Below are 20,433 nucleotides of genomic sequence, written 5' to 3' on the forward strand. Positions count from 1 at the left end.
TCTTCATCCTCCCTGTTTTCTGCTCTCCAGAGTTTTCTTCTAGCCCACTGTTTCACTGAGGATGTTACCTTTCAAGGTTTCTGATTTCAAATGAGAGCCTCAGTTCCAATTTGGGACCTTATGAGAGCTTAAGACCATGTCTTCTGTCCCCACAAAACTGTTAAAACTCAGACCTTTTGGTAACTGAGATGGGCATATGCTTCCAGGACAGCAGTGGCATAAGTGCCAGCTTAATAAGCTAGTATTCACCTCCCTCCTTACTTTTGGCCTATGAGTATTTTACATACTTTATTTTGCAAGGTCTGCTATGCATTTTGAGTATTTTTATAAAATTATTTCAACCTGCAGTTCCTCGTGTTTTGTTGCAGATTTGTTAGGCTTACTATGTGACATGTGATATGAAGTATTACATGAAATTGAATCACGGCATTTAATTTTTCAAATCTAAAAGTATCTTCTGTGAAATATTTTTGTATACTTATCATATTGCAATGAGTATCAGGAATCATGTTCTAGTCCTGATTTTATTTGCTATTTGTGACCAGGGGCAAATAACCTAACATTTCTCAAAACTACTTTCTTGTCTTTAAATTAGAGCACAGGATCAAGGAATCCCTTAGATTTCTTCAAGTTCTAATACATAATGAGTCTATGAAGTAAAAACAGCATTGGTGAAGGTTCAAGAGGTAATAATGCTCATCACATTCCTAACACTAACCTGCCATTCACTATATATCTTTCACTACACCTGACTCAAGAATCAAATTGTCCTTTTGTTGACCCAAGTTTTTTGTTTTGTTTTTTAATGAGAGTAAAAGAATATGTATTACATGAAATTTACCTTCTTCACCATTTTAAAGTGTACAGTTCAGTAGTATTAAGTACATTCACACTGTTGCATAACATTGACTTTTAAACTTTAAGATTTAGGTTACTTATTGGCAAACAAGGACACATCTATTTCTATCATCTCTACCCTGGCCTCATCTGTTCTTCCGTTCTTCCCCTTGATACAATGGCTGGAAAACTGTATCAGGGGAGAAATGTTACAACCTAAAATCAGCTAACTAAAACTCTTAGACTCAATTTCTTATGTTGTCTTATGTTTTCATACTTCTAAGGTCTGAATGTTTGTGTCCCCTCAAAACTCATATGTTGAAATTCTAATGCCCATTGTGATGGTTTTAGAAGGTGAGGTCTTTGGGAGGTGATTAGTTCATGAGATGGAGCCCTCATTAACAGGATTAATGCTCTTAAAAAAGAGATACCACAGAGCTCTCTAGCCCATTCCACCATGTGAGGACACAGCAAGAAAGGGCCAGCTATGAACTGGACAAGGGCCTTCACCAGAATGCTACCATGCTGACACATTGATCTTGGACTTTCCAGCCTCCAGAACGGTGAGAAATAAATTTCTGCTGTTTATCCACAGCTACCCAGTCTGTGGAATTTTGTCACAGCAACCAAAATGGACTAAGACACATACCTATTTTTTTCTTGAGCCTTTTTGCTGGATTAACTCACAATTTTGGAGGTCTATGAACCACAGATAGATTCATATTTGACTTCTGCAGTGTGAATATAAAGTCTACTTTTTTGTAAAATATTAAAAGGTTTAATCCTCTTTCTCAAGGGCCTCTTTGATATTCAAGTAATACTCTTTTGAAATGCCCATGCTATCATCATCTGTGTTTTTTCTCTTTTTGTAGATTTTACAGGCTTAATTTTGCTAGATCATACTTTCCCAATGGTTTTGCATCTGACTTAGTTATCCAATATCATTTTTATTGACTTTTGGTAATTCCTCAATATTTTGCAAGGCTTTCAATTTCACTTTGCAGTGCAGTTTTACAGTGTTGGATGCTTAAAATATCAGCACCTCGACAAGGATGTCACTCTAATGGGCTCAGACAAAAGCTACTGTTAAATGGGGGAAGGAATGTTTCAGGATGTCTAATTTTGTGAGGCATGTAATTCACTAAAACAAATTTTTATGTCATGATTATTTCTGCTTCACCATGTATCATAACCATGGTGGTGAGATTAAATAAGAAACACTCAGAAATTGAGGCCCCCTTCACTTCTGTTAGTCACAAGAGTATTCCATCACCCAGATGATCTCTTTCATTTAAATCAATATTTACTTCTTTGTGATTTGTCTAATCACTCCTATTTAGAGGTCAGCTCTTTAGAAATGAACATCTTAAATCAGTGGACCTCTGGAAAGATAAGACATTAAAAAATAAGACAATATTACATAACTAGTCATTTCAGTATGAGAAAAAAATCAAATTTCTTCTCTGATAGTTGCAGAAAAAAAAAAGTAAGCTTGACTGAAATTTCCAATTGCTATTGATTTTAGGGACAATGTGAACAGAATTTAAGTAAAACAGATATATTTCATCAATTCCAATTCCAAGAAGATTTTTCCCTACATTTTAGAATTTCCAATATCAAGATGCATGTTAAAATCAAGAGTAACAATTATAATGAGTTTTTTTCAGCTGCACCTAGAAAATATGCCTTATAATCCATGGTGTTTAAGTTAGAATCTAGTCTAAAATTCTAATCTAATTAATAATGTACTATCAACTATTAGCCAAAATATTAAATTGAAGAAATGGCTATGCAGAATTCAACTTTCAAGTGGATGCATTCTATTGATAACAATAGTATATTGCAATACTAAATCCTTACTGAGACTAGGTATTGTTTTAGGTGTTTTATTTATTTTATTTAATTTTTACAGTAACCCTATTATTAATCTGTCATGGGTGAGGACACTGAAGCAGTGGGGTTAAATGACTTAACCTCTTAACCATGTGTGAGGACCAACATAATGGATGAATTAGATGTTTCTCTTCCGTACAAAATTTTTACCTGCTGGTAAACAGAAACAAGTGCTATTCTAGATGAAGCATTTTATGAAAACACGCTAATTTTTAGTATCTGTCAAAGAATGGATACCTATTTACAGAGCAAATAGCCATATAGTTTTTCTCATTAAGACCCTGTGGTAGGCAGAATAATGATCCACCAAAGATATTCACATCCTAATCCTTGGAACCCATGAATATGTTACTTTATATGGCAAAGGGACTTTGCTGATGTGAAAAAGGGTATAGACCTTGATATGGGAGGATTATCCTGGATTATTGGTGGACCCAATCTTATCATGTGAGCCCTTAAAATCAAATAGTCTTTCCCTGCTGCAATTAAAGGGAGATGTGACTATGGAAAGGTCAGAGGGATGCAACATTGCTGGCTTTGAAGACAGAAGGGTGTCCGTGAGCCAAGGAATGTGTATAGCCTCTAGAAGCTGGAAAAGGCGAGGAAAGATACTCTGCAGAGCCTCCAGAAAAGAAGGCAACCCAGCTGACACTTTGATTTTAGCCTAATGAGACCAATGTAGGGCTTTTGACTTACAGAACTATAAGATGACACTTTTATGCTGTTTTAAGCCATTAAGTTTTTGGTAATTTGTTACAGCAGCCATAGGAAACTAATACAGGCCCATGCAGGCTAATCTACTTCAATGAAATATCCTACAGCACACAAAAACATTTTAACATGTGAGGAAGCATTTTTGGATTAATCTACATACAACGTCTGGAAAAGTATTAGATGAGCAGTATTCATTAATTCCTGAGTGGTATACTGCCCTGAAGATGCTTACCAAAACAGCCTGATGGTTTGCTTAGTGTTTATCCATAACGTGTTATACAAACCACTGGTAACTTGGGATGGTACACGAAAAAACACTTTCAAGTTTTCATAGTATCTTTACCTTTGCCTTCTACTTAGGGCATGTGTTGCAGGTTTTGTACTCAGAGAAGTTATTTATAACTTACTACATTTTAGTATATAACCTAAGAAAATATGCCTTCTCTGGGTGTCCTGAGCCGTCGGAGTCCACACGGCTGAGGCGGCACTCCAAGAGGGAACCGCTCGCCTCCTAAAGTCCCTGGGCGTCCAGCAACACGACGAAGGAACCAAGAGCCTAATATAAGCCACAAGATACGATCGCGGGGACGACGGTCTCCTGCCAGGCCGTCACCCTCCTTACCGGTCCTTAAAAGACCCACAGCAGATCCACGCCCACGCGCATCCTACCTCTCTTCGCAGCCACAAGAGCCGCAGCAGACTAGAAAGCGATATCAAACTTCGCGATACTTGCAACTATCGCGGATCTTTGCGTTACCGGCTTCCTAGAGGAAAGACGGCCCGAAGATCGCTCCGCCCATGTCAACCAAGATTTTGTTCTCGTGAGATCCCGAAAACAGTTCGGGAGCCAGTTCTCGCGGGATTTTCCGAGTCAGGGCTGGAAGTTGCGGTGGGTCCCAGAGGGAGGCCCGTTACTGAGAGGGAGGCTAGGGGGTCGACCTGCCTGCTTGTTGTCCTCCCCCGGCGGCGGAGCCCCAGACGATTAGGTGAGCACCGCCTTGCCAGCTTCCACAGCGCCCTCCGGCTCTGCCGCTGTCTCGAACGCCACCGGCCGTTCTCCTTGGACCCCGTCAGGCTCCACCTTTGCTCCCTCTCGTCCCGTGACGTCGGGCTCCGGGGTGGGGGGGGGGGTCGATGTACAGAGGGCGGCGGCAGGTGGAGTTGGCCGCCGTCCGCCAGCCAGCCTCCTCCTGGCGGTCCTCCGCCGCCTGTCAGGTGTTAAATGCTGCCAGGCCCTTCCCCCTGGCCAGATGGATCTCTCTGTCCCGAAGCCCCGCGCGGAAACCAACAGCAAAGGTATAAGCTCCGAGCTCCCCTCCCTCCCCAGACAACTGTCTTTACTGCGTAGGGTTGGACCTGTTCCTGCCAGTTCCCTTGGGGTTGGGGTTTTACCCTGTGGCTCCTGTGAGTGACAGCTGGAGATTGTGAACCACCTCTAGGGCTGGGACCAGTTCTTTGTGATTCAGAGTTGAGAACCTGCACTCTGAAGTCGGACTGCCCTTGGATCTAGTGCTGACTCTGACAGTCATTTGCTGAGCAACTTTGGGTGGTTTCCTCGTCTGTAAAACTGAGATCTTTGCTGAGTGAGTTCTTGTGATTATTAAATGAGATGGTGTTAAGCAAAGCGTTTATGTGACCCAGTGTCTGGTTCATAGTAAACCCTAAGTAAATGTTTGGTATTTTTATTCTCTGTTCTTGTATGCCTCAGTTCTTAGTGAATGGTAGATTTGTTATTAAGTAGGTGAATAAAGGTTGAGATATTTAGTTCAGTTTATTACACAAAGAGCTTAATATATGATGTACTGAGTCAGGATCACCTTTACTGGGTCACCAAGAGAGAATTTAAGGAGGGTATGGTTATCTGCCACAAGTCGTCTGGGATGGCTTCTTGCCCCTAAATTAACAGCTTTCATTATTAATAGTGGCATAACAAAAGCTACCAGATATTGAGTGCTTGTTCTGTGCCCAGAAATATGCTAATTGTTTATGTACATGTTTTCCTTTGAGGAAGATATTGATCTCATTAAATAGATGAGGGATTCAGAACTAAAGTTCAGAGACGTTTAAGTAACAAGCCTCAGCTCTGACGGCTAGGAATTGATGACACTATAATTCGGGGACCACAAATATAAATACCTATAGAAACCTGGCAGGTGAAATAAATGGATGAAGCTGCTGAGTGGAGATTATAGTAACTGGGTTGCTCGTACCTCATTTAAAAGGGGCAGGGCTACTCAGTTCCAAGGAATTGTTCATTCATGTGTGAACTGCTACAGCATTGTAGCTACAAGTTCAGATAGCTTGGTTCAAATCCAGACTCTGCCACTTTCTAGCTGTGTGACCATGGTTAACCTTTATCTGTTTCACCATTTGTAAAATGGAACTAATAATATTGCTTACATGAAGTAATGAAAGGGTTGCTGTGAGGCTTAAATGAACTACTACATCTAAATTGCATGTCTGGCACACATAAGCCCTTAAAATGTTAGCTATATATAAATATTTGTTAATTTGACAAGTATTTGAGTTTCAAACTTTGTCCTAGGTGCCCAGAATATGGCAGTGAACATAAGTCCCTGCTCTGGGGAACTTATATTTAAGTTGAAGTAAACAATACCAGACAGTTCATATTTTTCTCTGAAAATGGAATCAAGCAGGGTGAAGGAAGAGAGAGTGGCGGGGAGTGCTATGTTAGATTGGGTGGTCAGAGAAGATACCTCTGAGGAGATGCCATTTGAACAGAACCCTGAATGAAGTGAAAGAATCAGTCACTTTGGTATTTAGGAGGAGTGTTGGCGGAAGGAACAGAAATCTCAGGGGACTAAGGTGGAGTATGCTTACCATGATTAAGGAATAGCAAGGAGGCCAGTTTGGAATGAAATCAGGAGAGATGGAGAAAATGAAGTTAAAGAGGAACACAGGAACCAGATCAAAAGGAGCCTTACCCCTATTCAGTCCAAAAGGAAATCATCCTAATTTAAGCTAATTGTTCTGGAGTTTGAATACTGAGAAATAACCGCCCTGCTCAAACTTAACTGAATCTATTAATATTTAGTTCTAGAAATTACCCAAACTCAGGAACCAAATAGACTTCTATAAGTTGTGTGAAACCCATGAGGATTTTGCACATGCTGTATGTGCCCTCTGACTGACATTCTCTTCTTAGATCTTCTTACTTTTTAAACTGTTTCCTCAGTACCTCTTTCTTACAGCACTCTGTTCTGCCAAAGCACTTATAGCAATTTCATGTGTGTGAACTTTTGAGTATTTGTCTCTCTCACTAGATGTCAAGGTTCTATGAGATCAAGGATGTGTTTTTGTTAATAAATTCAGCTCATTTATTGAGTGCCTACTCTGTGCTGGTCCTGGGGATAAAATTTTGAAGAATACAGACATTTTCTTGGAAAAGATATTATTCTCTAGTGAGAGAGGCAGATAAAAAAAGTAAACATGATAATTAAACATTGTGATATATGCTATAGAGGCAATAAAACAGTACAGAATAGTGGAGTTCCCTACTTTAAATAAGGTGGTCTGAGATAAAATCTCTGAGGCCATGACATAAAAACACCTGAGAAAAGACCTGCTTAATATGCTTGAGTCAAGGGAAAAATTGATAGATTAAATTGGAGAGGTTAGTAGGGGAAGATCATACGAGGTCTTATAGGCCATAGTAAGGAGCTTGGACTTTATTCTTTGTGCAGTGGGTCATTATTAAAAGATTTTAAATTAAAGATTTACTAATAATTTATATTCTTAAATAGTCACTATTGCTGCTATGTGGAAAATGGATTATAGAGGGAAATAGTGTCAGCAGAGAGAATGGTTAGAGAATGGAGAATAGAGAATGGAGTCTGTAGCAGTAATTTAGGAGAAAGCCAAAGTTTGGCAAATTACAGTCAAGGCCAAATTCAGCCGGACACTTGTTTTTTGTAGATAAAGTTTTACTGGAGCACAGCCATACCCATTTGTTTATGTGTCTGTGGCTACTTTTGTGTTACAAGGGCAAGAGACAGTATAGCCTGCAAGATGTAAAATAACAACTAGCTAAAATCTGACTCTACAGAAAAAGTTTACCAACAGTTGTTTTAAAGTGATGGTGGCATGGAGGAAAGTGATGCTTTTTTTTTTTCTTTTTTAGGTAGAGCCAGCAGGACATTCTGATGGAGAGGATGTAGGGACTTATATAAAAAGAGGAATAAGGGCTGACTAAAGGTTTTCTATGTTGAAAAGTTGGTTAGACAGTGATGCCTTTTAATGAGATTTGGAAAGACTAGTTCTAAGCAAGGTTTAATCACTATCATTTTTGACATTGATTTTCTTCATTTTAACTGTGTGGTACAGTTGTAGTAAATAATTGGTGTTAAATCATATATGTTGAATAATAAATAAATTAATGAATTAAGTCTTTAAAAATTAGAAGGTGTTTGCTGGATAGGTAGACAAAGCATGTGAAACAAATAATGTGTTAAGAATTGTTGCAAGGCTTAACGTAGGTTTTAAGGCTCAAACAGTACTGTTATGAAAATAGGGCCCATCAACCTATTTTTTTATCCCTGTATAGTGAATAAAGGTTTTATTTTCACATTAAAACTCTTGTCTTTTAGAATAATGTAACAATTCTCAAACAGTTTGTATGCAAAGATTAGAGTGGGAGAACAGATTTTTTATGCTGATTGTTATATAAAAACAACCTTATCAAAATTAGAATAATGGTTTTACTTTTGATGAACAACTGATGAGGAATAGTATAATGAGGTCTTCTTGCTAAAGAGAATATATATGTACTAGTTATAATCATGAATGTTATAAAAGCCTAATTCAGCATCATTAGGAAGTCCCTGGGAAACTGCCAATGATCATATGATCTCAATGAGAAATATGTGAGAAAAATAATTCCTAGTATCCTTACAATTGTAGCCATACAATTCCTCTGGGATTCTTGCTCTAAGAAATTCCATTTGGAAAATTATTTGTACTTAATTTCCTCTATTTGGTACCTTTTAATTGTACCAACAGTATACTCTGTAGAGGCCCTCCTCCTCATTCACAGTGCTATATTTTCTGAATAGAAAATAAAATAGCTCTACAGTTAAGCACAGAATAAATTTGTCCATAGAGACAAGTCAGACTCTTCAAAGAATAATAGAATCTTAGCAGAAAGAGATCTTAGAATTCATCTCTTTTTTAAGAACCTTGGCTCTTCAAAACCTAGAAGGGAAAAAGCTGTGACAAAGCTGGTACATATCACTTTGTAGTTGAGTTGGAGATTCCCTTGATTAGTTGTATACAGATTCAAGCAACATTTTAGAAGCAGCAATATTGACAGTGAGAAGAAACAGCTGTCTTCAGAGAAAGGAGATGGAGTAACTAAAAAAGCAGACAGAAGAATCACAAAAATATTGCTGTTCAGAGGATTTTAGCTTACCTGTTACCAAGTCCTATTCAGTGTTACTCTACCATATCATGAACGTTATACCTAATGTTCGTGAGTCATCATGAATATTTAAATAAGTGGTTCTCAATCCTGGCTGTGCATCAGAGTCACCTTTTGAATTCAGCAGTAACAACCAAACACAATAATAAAACCAAATACCCATGGTCCATATCCACTGAATCAGAATCAACAGACGAAGCATATATGGGGAGATTATGACACACAGCCAAGGTGAGAAAAACTGGAAATAAATTATGTACCCTTTATTATGATAATATACTTGAGGAAAATATACTTTAGGAAAATATACATGTTATAATTTATCTTGTTTCAGATTTTGGAAAGGGTATTTATGTGAGGAACACTTTTTTCTCATAGCAGTGGATAAATGAGGTGTTACTTTATAAGTTAGATTTGGAAAGTTTATTTTCTCTTTTATTATTATAGATATATGGCATCCAGGAGAAAGATGTCTCGCCCCTTCTCCAGATAATGAAAAACTTTGTGAAGCAAGCATAAAATCTGTCATAGTGGATGAAAATGGGAAGTCATTTGCAGTCATCTTATATTCAGATTTTCAAGAAAGGAAAGTACCTCTTAAAAGACTTCAAGAAGTGAAATCTGTTAAAGATTGCTCCAGGAATTTTATATTTGATGATGAAGATTTGGAAAAACCTTATTTCCCAGACAGAAAATTTCCATCATCTGCTGTTGCTTTTCAATTATCTGAAAATGGAGACTCTATTCCTTATACTATTAATAGGTATTTGAGAGACTACCAAAGGGAAGGAGCCCTGTTTCTCTATGAACACTTCATCCAAGGAAGAGGATGTATTCTTGGTGATGACATGGGACTTGGAAAAACAGTACAGGTATTTATTTTAATTACTTTATAATTAAAATTCAATAAAGTCATACATATTATATCATATATATTACATACATGAATGGATACCATATGCAAATTTCTGTTTGTATCCCAGATCTTATAATTGTTTCGTGTGCGTGTGTGTGTGTTTGTCTCACACAGTACTTAAGGATGGTGTTTAGTCATTATTTTATCCTCAATATTTATTTAGTACCTATGAAATACATTATTTAAAATGATGTTATAGTAGAACTTGACTTGTTTTTACCTTTGGTAATACTAGTACTAAGATATCAATTATATTTAGAGTAATTTAACTTTCTTAGTAATACCTTATGGAAGGAAAGCATTCTGACATTTGTTAAGCTACATAGCATGGTTAAATTGACTTCTGCAGGCCTTTTGTACATATTGTTTGGAGTTTATCATAACATAAATTTCTTAGTCTGGGATCTCTGGGCCACTAGGAGTTCTGTTGGTGGACTTCAGAGAGGCCTCCTATTTCTCTAAAATGTGTGCCAGAATTTGTATATTTATATACTTTTCTGCAGATAGGCTCTATGTTAGTTATCTATTGCTGTATAACAGAGTATTCCAAAATGTAGCAGCTTAAAACAATACACATTTATCATATTACAGTTTCTGTGAGTCAGGAATCTGGGTACCATTTAGCTGGGTCTTCTGGCTCTGCCTCTCATAAGGCTGCAGTTATTTCAAGGTTGGACTAGGGAAGATTCACTTCCTAGCTTATGTGGTTGTTGCAGGATTCAGTTCCTTGTGGGTTCTTAGACTGAGGCCTCTGTTTCTCGTGAGCTATTGGCAAAGCCCTCCCTTGGTTCCTTACCACGTGGGCCTCTTCATGGTGCTTCTCACAGTGTGGAAGCATGCTTCAACAGGGAGAACAAGTGATTGGGCAAGAGAGAGCACTAGTGAGACAGAAGTCATGGTCTTTTGTAACCTAATCACAGAAGAGACAGCCTTCATTTTTGCCATATTCACATCATTAGAAGCAGGTTGTGAAGTTCAGCTCATACTCAAGGGGGGATATTAAATAAAGTCATGGATACCAAGAGGTGGGGATTATTGGGAGCCTTGTCAGAAGCTGTGTACCACAAAGGTTTATAATCCAAAAAGATTAGAGTTCTGAACCTAGACTTTATACTAAGCAATCACTCTGGATTTTCAGGAGTGTTTGTCTAGTGTGATCAAGTCCTTCTGTGTTTCCTTCTTTACAATTGAATTTAAGCTACTTTATTCTTCATGACACCTCCATTGTTAGTGGAGTTCAAAGGTAAGCGAAAAATTAAGTTTAACATTTGAAAATAGACAAATAATAGCTATAGCTATGTATAAAGCTCTGGTGTAAAAAACTAGGGTAAAATTAAGTCCCTCAGTAATCATAGTGTATTACTATTAGCCATAATCTATTTTCCTTTAATCTCAGGCAATGCACAAAGTTCTAGGCTTGCACATTGAAGGTGTTAAATAATTGCTTGTGGAATAAACGAATTTACTTTCTCAGGAGAACAGGTTCCAAGAATAAAGATAGGAGCCTTTTGGAAACTACCATCTGTGACCAAGATATGCAGATGAATATTAAAGGAAAATAAATAATAAAGCCCTTCTGTGACTGTCTTTACATATACTTTTACTGTTTTTGCCCATGCTAGAACGTTCTTTCCCACATGTCTTTGACTAGTCAATGCCTGTTCATCTTCAAAATCAGAAACATGAGGGTGCTATAAAAAGTGACCTGCAATTTGGGAAACCCCACCCTAAACCTACTAAATACAATTCAGATTCTTCTACACATTTTAGGCTCATATTAAGCTTTCATCTCGGAAGCTCATGTCACAAAGAAATTCCCTTTATTTTACATTTTATAAGATTATTTTAAAAGTGATTTTACTGCCCAATTTTATATTATCTAACACACTGAAATCATTGGAAGGCTTTGAGTTGTATTATATGCTATGACAGTGCTGCTATGAATAACTTTGAGGGCTCACCTTCTGAAGATTAGGAAATAGTTTTTGTACTAATTTTGATACATAGCTGGATTTATCTGATCCTTGGGGACCTAGTTCTCTGGTTATTATTCTTGTAACTCAGAAAATAATTTCTACATAAATAGGCGGTTTGGGGAGATCCATTTAAGATAGAGCTTCTGTAGATAGGATGACTAAACCAGTTGAAGAAATGTGAACAATAGTTAATGAGTTCACTAGAATTTCAAAATGTAGTAGAATTAGGTGAAAATGGTCTATGAAAATAGACCATTGGGAATTACTCTTTAAACTATAGTAGTAACTTCTTCATTTCTTTTTCCTTTTTCCTTTTCCTTTTTCCCCTTAAGTTTTCCCCTTCTTACATTCTAACTTGGCCGTAGTATGAAATTGAGCTCTTCTTTTTAAAAATGCTTGTTTTACATACCAAAAAAGTTTGCTTCCCTCATTTCAAATTGAAAAGTGGGTAAATTTAATATTTTACATTCTTCAAGGGATGAGGATTTAAAAATATCCATTTGATCTACTGACTTGGAAATCATTGAAATCTTTGAGTAAGAGCCATTTTGCTGGAGTATTGGGGGCACGAGCCAGAATGGAGTAGGTGAAGACATGGACACCAGAAGTATGCTCATCTCTTTATATGACCTAGTAGTAGCTGAAGGAGGATGGAATTTTGAGGGAATTTCTTTTTTGTTTGTTTTGTACCATTTGGGGATAGGGGGAACTTGAGTATGTTTAAAGTGAATTGGAAGGATCTGATTGAGAGGGAATAGTTGCATATACAACATACATAAATATATACATGCATATGCTTCATATGTGCCTGTCGATGAACACACAGACATACATAAATATGCAAAAATTGGAATCCCTACTATGTTACAAACTGATTTTTCCTCAACATCTTGTTATGAAGCTTTTCAAACACGTAGAAGAGCTGGAACAATTGTACAATGAATACCCACATACCTACCACCTAGATTCTGTTAACATTTCATTATATATGGCTTATTCACATATCCGTCCATCCCACCATCTTTTGTTGCGTTTTAAAGTGGCATACATCAGTATGTTTTATCCCCAAACACTTGAGCATGCATATCATTACCAAGGTTCAATATTTAATTATAATTCTTTTTTTTTCATTTTGAAGTAAGATTTACAATGAAATGCAGAAATCTAAAATGTACCCACAATTCCATGAGTTTTGACAAATACATGTCTCTGTGTAATCCGGCTAAACTGTGTAAGGTCTTTCAGGATATAGAGCATTATCACTCCAGAAGATGTCTTCACATTCCTTCCTGCCACCCCCAAGAGACATCATTGTTTTGCTTTTTTATATCATAGATTAGTTTTGCCTTTTCATATAAATGGGATCATACAGATGTATTCTTATATAAGGCTTCTTTTACTTAGCATAATATTTTGTGATTCATCTTGTTATTGAGTGCATGGGTAGTTTGTTTCTTGTTACTGCTGAGTAGTATTGCTGAGTTGTATGGATGCTGCATTCTGTTTATCCATTCTCCTGCTGATGGACACCTGAGCTATTTCCAGTTTTTAGCTCTTAGAAATAAAACTGTTAAGAACTTTCTTGAACAATCTCTTGTGTATCCCTTCCTCTTGGGTAAATAATTAGGAATGGAATTACTTGGTCATAAGCTGATGTGTGTTTAGTTTTGTATGAAACTGACACTTTGGAAACACTTTTCTTTCATTCCTATCAACAGTGTATCAGAGTTATGGTTACTCCATAACCTCACAAAATTTGGTTTTGTCAGTCTTATTAAATTTTTGTTGGGTGTGTGTATGTGTGTAAGTTTGTGTGTTGTTTACATATTTTATTAAGGTATAATTGGCATACAATAACTGTGTAAATTTATAGTGTACAATTTGATAAGTTTTACATATATTTGCACCCAAGAAATGATCACTGCAGTACCACAATCAAAATAATATATCACTCCAAAAGTTTCCTCATGTCTATTTGTGCTCATGATTTTTTCAACACCAATAATTCTATCACCACTATTTTCACTTTTAGTTTTTAATTGGACTAAGAAGTTAAATTGGGAAAGAATGCAAAATCCTAGATTTTTATGAAAATTTCTTAGTGTTTTACAGAAATCTCACACCTAATTCAAAGGTAATTTGAAAATGACTCTCTATATATTTACATGATATCTAAACAGCTAATGTAACTATAATAAACAGTTTCAACTGGAATATACAGGTTTGGGAAACTGACCTTTGATAATCAAACAGCTCAAATGATAGGAATGGGGTTGAATGGGCATTTACTATAAGGCCGTGTTTCTCAAAAGTGTGATTTCTGGGCCAACAGCATCAGCATTACCTGGAATTTGTTACAATTGTAAATTCTTGGGTCTTATCCCAGACATACTGGATCAGAAACTCAGGGGGTGGGGCCCAGCAAATGTGTTTTAACAAACCCTCTAGGCAATTTGAGGTCCACTAAAGTTTAAAAACCTTTGCTCAGACTATACATTTTTCAGAGGTGATGGAAAACTTATTAATCTGGTGAGTTGGTTCAGTGAAGGTTGATTAAGAAGAGTGTTTAGTCTATGTGAATATTTATACGTAAGATGACCATTTCATTTCTAAAATAAAATTTTAGAAACAAATGGTATTAGAGATAATCTTGTTCAGCTTCTTTAAATGAAGAAACTGAGGCACAGGAGTACTAAATAGCTTCCCTCTAAGGACATATACAGGAAGTAACCATTTTAATTTCCATTCTAGTACTTTTTTCCCCCTTTTTTCTCTTCCCTTTGCTGCCTCCATCTTGCAACCTTTTGTTCAGCTTTTAATTAACTGTATTCATTCATTCAATTAGTTGACATTTATTAAGCACTTAGCGTGGTCCAGGCCCTGTGATAGGCACTGAAGAGTCTAATATAAATGTGCATGATCACTACCGTTACAGAGTTCACAGATGATGATGAAAAGAAATGTAGTTAAGGGGCCGTCACCCAGTCTGATATTCTAGTGGAATTAAGTGGAGAAGCAAGCCTGCCTGGGGGCGTCAAGGAAGGCTTCCCAGGAAGTTGGTATTTTCATCCTTTGCTTTTTGTTGGGTTTGCTTTTGAAAGTTCACCAAAATTTAAAACTAATTTGAGTGATATCAGTTAGGACGTTGAGGTTTTTTTTGTTTCTTTTTTTCACTGATGGCATAGTTCTAGTACAGTGTTCAAAAGGTTTATCATAAAAGAACTCATTCATTGAATCAAAGTGATTTTGAAAATCTTAATTTGGTAATTAGCTTTCATAGGCACAAAGTCTTAAAACACTACTATTAAATAAGTACATATGTGTTTTACATGTTTATTTCCCCATCTGCTATGTGAAGAAGATGGTATTAGTACTTTTTGAGCAGCAGAGGAGAGATAAAATTTTGCAAACTCTAAAGATATTTTTTGAATCTTTGTTTTTATATTATTTGATATTATAAAAAATGTCATTACTATACATTTAAAAAATATAGGTATAGTAAACCTCAATCCTGAGAGAAATGGTGGGATTGCTGATAATTATAGCTTTCTTAGGTTATTTTCAATACTATTTTTTGGATAATATGATCTTTAGTTGATTCAAAAGCTATACTAAAATTTAAAATTTCTTTAGATCACAAGTCATGTTGTTCACTCAGGAATATAGTAATAAAGAAAATAATCATATTGTCTTTATTTTCATTCATGGAGAAAATGCCATGACATCCAATGTGAAAGGTGAATTAACCTCCAGAGGCACAAAGCCTTTAAAGCAGAAACAAAAATGTCTTAGCATTTTGAAGATAAATTGCTTTTCTTGTTTTGGCATGTACTTCAGGTTTTAGGAATAGAAGTTTGTAAAGATAAATGGGCTAGGTCCCCTTTTAAAATAGCACTTTGTTGTTTCTGTTGTTTAAAGCAAGCAAAAATCATCATACTTTTTGAAGTATGATTCCAAAGTACTCGCTTACCTTTTTATCTCCCAGGGAGATGAAAAATAAGGAAAGTAGGCTTTTTTTTTTTAATCCTATAAGAAATAAACGATTTTTGCTCTGCCTTCTGTTGGTCTAAGAGGAGGTTTGTTGTGTTATTTGCCTGTCTCTGACTTATGCTATATATCATGAGCTGACTGTGTATGAGAAAAGATGGCCTATAAAAATGTTTGCCTGACAGTTTCAAAGGAACGCCTGTAAAAACAAAGCTTTCCCAGAGTGATATATCATTTCTGAAATGCAGTTTTTGGCCTTTTACTGTTCTATAGGTAGCTGATTAAATAGTTTTTTGTTCTTTTCATCTTTAACCATAATTTTAGAACTACTGTATTCCACATTAAAGCATGTTCTGTTTTTGTTTTTTTTTTAGATTAGTTTTGTAAACCTGCATTGTAAATATGTTGTTCTCCTTCTGTGAATTAAGATTTTGATAGACCTCTCCTATGCTAGTATGAGTGATAGAGATGGCTAGATCTACATCAAAATTATGTATTCCCTTTGCCTTCTTGGAGTTGTGGCCAAATGACAAAGAATAGGTTTCCCAGTTCCCCTTTCATGTCTTGGGCTTGTCAACAGAGATGAGGGTGGAAGTGATGAGTGCTATTTACAATCTTGGTACATAAAATCCACCTGTGCTATTCTTTGCATTCTCTCTCTCTCTCTGTCTGCCTTCTGGATGTTGACACATTACTGCTAGCATTACCTCAGTATAATGAGCTAAAAAGTTTGTCAGTGGTTTTAAGTTAGCCTCTCTAGTTAGTGTGTATTCTCAACTAAATTCAAATTTATTTTCATTTTAACTTACATTTTAGGGGGTAGGTGAATAATCTGTTAGGAGGTAGTGTAGACTATTTTAAAGGGATGCAAAATTTTTCTTTAAAATCATTAATATATTTAGTGAATTAAGTAAAGCTAATCCATAATTAGAGCTTACAAATTTAATCATCTTTTATGGAACTTCTTCTAAAGATCAGATTTTTCAGTAAAATAGACATTTTATATATCTTTGTTTCATGGAATTTGACAAGTTAGAGCTAAGATTGTATATCAGATAGATGAACAGATTGAATTATGAATTATCATAATTAGGACTATATAAGCATACCTCAGAGATATTGTGGGTTCAGTTCCAGACCATTGCAATAAAGTGGTATCACAATAAAGCAAGTCACACGAATTTTTTGGTTTCCTAGTGCACATAAAAGTTATATTTACACTATGCTGTAGTCTATTAAGCATGCAATAGTGTTATGTCTAAAAAAACAATGTACATACCTTAATTAAAAAAATACTCTGCCACTGCTTTATCAACTAAGTTTATGTAGTATTCTAAATCCTTTGTTGTCATTTCAACAGTCTTCATAGCACCTTCACCAGGAGTAGATTCCATCTCAAGAAACCACTTTCTTTGCTTATGAATAAGAAGCAACTCCTCATCCCTATAGTTTTCTCATAATATTGCAGCAGTTCAGTCACATCTTCAACCTGTAATTCTAGTTCTCTTGCTATTTCCACCACATCTGTGGATACTTCCTCTCCTGAAGTCTTGAACCTTACAAAAGTCATCTATGAGGGTTGGAATTAACTTCCGAATTCCTGTTGATGTTGATATTTTGACCTCTTTACATGAATCATGAATGTTCTTAATGACATCCAGAATCGTGAATCCTTTCCAGAAGGTTTTCAATTTACTTTGCCCAGATCTATCAGAGGAATCACTATCTATGACAGCTATAGCCTTATGTAGTATATATTTTAAATAGTAAGACTTGAAAATTGAAATGACTTCTGATCTATGGGCTGCAGAATGGATGCTGTGATAGTAGACATGAAAACAACACTAATTTTATTGTACATCTCCATTAGAGCTCTTGGGTTAAGAAGTACATTGTCAATGAGCAGTAATATTTTGAAAGGAATCTTTTTTTTCTGAGCGGTAGGTCTCAACAGTGGGCTTAAAATATTTAGTCAACTATGTTGTGAACAGATGTGCTGTCATCCAGGCTTTGTTATTCTATTTATAGAGCATAGGTAGAGTAGATTTAGCATCATTTTAAAGGGCCCTAGGGTTTTCAGAATGGTAAGTGAGCATTGACTTCAACTTAAGTTACCCGCTGCATTAGCCCTTAAGAGAGTCAGCCTGTCCTTTGAAGTTTTGAAGCCAGGCATTAACTTCTCCTCTCTAGCTATGAAAGTCCTAGATGGCATCTTCTTACAATATAAAGCTGTTTTGTCTACATTAAAAATCTGTTGTTCAGTGTAGCCACCATCATTAATTAGTTATCTAGATCTGGGTAACTTGCTGTATGTTGGCACTTGCTGCTTCACCTTGCACTTTTACGTTATGGAGATGGCTTCTTTCCTTAAACCTCATGAATCAACTCTGCTAGCTTCAAACTCTTATTCTGCAGCCTCATCGCTTCTCTCAGCCTTTGTAGAGTTGAAGAGAGTTAGGGCCTTGCTCTAGATTAGGCTTTGGCTTAAGGGAGTTGTTGTGGCTTGTTTGATCTTCTATCCAGATCACTAAAACTTTCTTCATATCAGCAATAAGGCTGTTTCACTTTCTTATCATTCATGTGTTCACTGGAGTAGCACTTTTCATTTCCTTCAAGAACTTTTCCTTTGCATTCATAATTTGGCTGTTTTGTGCAAGGTGCCTAGTTTTTGGCCTGTCTTGGCTTTACACATGCATTCCTCACTAAGCTTAATCATTTCTGGCTTTTGATTTAAAGTGAGAGACATGTGATTCTCTCTGTCACTTGAACACTTAGAGGTCACTGTAGGGTATTAATTGGCCTAATTTCAATATTGTGTCTCAGGGAATATGGAGTCGCAAGGAGAAAGAAGGAGAGAGGGGAACAGCTGGTTGGTGGAGCAGTTAGAATACACACAACATTTATTGATTAAGTTTGCTGCCATATGTGGGCGCAGTTCATGGCACCCCAAAACAATTAGAATAATAACATCAAAGATCACTGATCACAGATCACTATAACAAATATAATAACAGTGAAAACGTTTCAAATATTGTGAGAATTACCAAAATGTGACTCAGAGACATGAAGTGAGCAAATGTTGTTGGGAAAATGGCACTGATAGACTTGCTTGACATAGAGTTGCCACAAACCTTCAATTTATAAAAAACACAATTATCTGTGAAGTGCAATAAAGTGAAGTGCAATAAAATGAGGTATGCCTGTAGTTTTCCTATAATGAAACAATCTGAGATGAGTTAAGAGGAAAGCAATGGATTAGGTCTTATACTGCCTCATTTAATAGGTATCTAATAGGTATCTAATAGGTATCTTTTTCTTGCCTTTTCAGTAACCTTTGAAGACCAGTTGCCTATAATTCAAAAGAATATACCTATCAGTGTTTGTGATGGTATGATTACAAACAGTAAAATGTACACATCCTTAAGATGAATGAGTTTTGACAAATATATATATATGTGTGTATATATATATTTGTAATCAATACTGTAATCAAGATATAGAACATTTCCCTCACCATAGAAAGTTTCCCCATGTTCTTTTACAGTTAATACCCCAGTTGCCTAAACTTTTTATTATACATTTTCTATGATTCTTTCTGTTTTAAGTTACATTCTAGGAAGTGTTGAGAACCCAAGGTGTTATGAATACTTAACATCATCTGTGAATTCAGTAAATTCTAAACTTAAGTTACATATCTTTGAATACAAAGTATAAATAACTTTAAATTGACTAAAAAAATTATAAAGTGGAAATAGTGGGCATGCATCAATGATCTTTTATCAGGAGGTGGGATCTAGATGGCAGAGTAGGAGGATGTGGAGCTCACCTCCCCTCCATAGACACATAAAAAATACATCTACATGTGGAACAATTCTCATGGAAAACTAACTGGAAACTGGCAGAAGAACTCCTAACAAGCAAAACTGCAAGAAAGATCACCACATAACCAGGTAGGATGAGAAAAAATGGCAGGTCAGGACCTGCACGCCTGGGAAGGATCTGAAAGAAAGAGAAGGTCCACATGGGCAGACCCTTTCCTCAGGAGCGAGCAGGTTGAAGCACAATCTGGGTATCCCAGTCGTGGCATCCTGTGTGGAGGAGACAGGCTCCCTTGCCTGTGGAAAAAACCACTGGGACAGACAGAAGCACTGGAGAAATCTAGACTCTATTCCAGGGAATGCGTGCATGCTGGCTTGCCAGCAGTCATGGCAGAGAAAGCCTTGCACTTACAGCTGCCGCTTTGATGCACTTCCCCATCTGAACTGGGAGAACACCCCAGCGTCGTTCACTCCACACTGCAGCATGGCCAACCGAGCCCTGGGAAAAGACTCAATCTTGCTACACAGAGACAGACCAGGGGGGCCTGGTGTGTGATCTAGGTGGGGTGGCGGCCATTGTCAGCACACACATGAGGCAGCAGGCAGGACTGCTGCAGCCACTGTCACGGCATGCACAGGTCAGTGCCACAAGAACACACCGTGGCTAAGTGCTGAACCTGAAGCAGACAGGCCCTGGGAGAGGACTCAATCTAGCTATGCAGACAGCCTGGGAGGCCTGAGGTGTGATCTGGGAAGGACAGTGGTGGCTATTGTCAGTATGTTCAGGAGTATGCAGTGGTTCATCTCCCAGTGAGAACGCCCTGCCTCTGCGCACTCCACACCACAACTTAGTGC

The 20,433-nt window shown here is 36.9% G+C and overlaps 1 protein-coding gene across 9 annotated transcripts in view; it reads left to right on the forward strand.

Moving 5' to 3' along the window:
- Positions 1–4,305: 4,305 nt before the first annotated feature.
- Positions 4,306–20,433, forward strand: part of ERCC6L2 (ERCC excision repair 6 like 2) — a 231,188-nt gene continuing 215,060 nt past the window's right edge. For 7 of the 9 annotated variants that reach the window (XM_068552815.1, XM_068552811.1, XM_068552810.1 and 4 more), the window contains exons 1-2: positions 4,564–4,740; positions 9,329–9,753. In XM_068552815.1, the coding sequence (XP_068408916.1) occupies positions 4,695–4,740; positions 9,329–9,753 (471 nt within the window). In that variant the 5' untranslated portion in view covers positions 4,564–4,694. Of the gene's footprint in view, positions 4,741–9,328; positions 9,754–20,433 lie in introns of all 9 variants that reach the window. The other 2 variants (XM_068552809.1, XM_068552808.1) reach the window with 2 other exon arrangements.

Source organism: Eschrichtius robustus, chromosome 10, assembly GCF_028021215.1.
Source record: "Eschrichtius robustus isolate mEscRob2 chromosome 10, mEscRob2.pri, whole genome shotgun sequence".
Lineage (NCBI taxonomy): Eukaryota > Metazoa > Chordata > Mammalia > Artiodactyla > Eschrichtiidae > Eschrichtius > Eschrichtius robustus.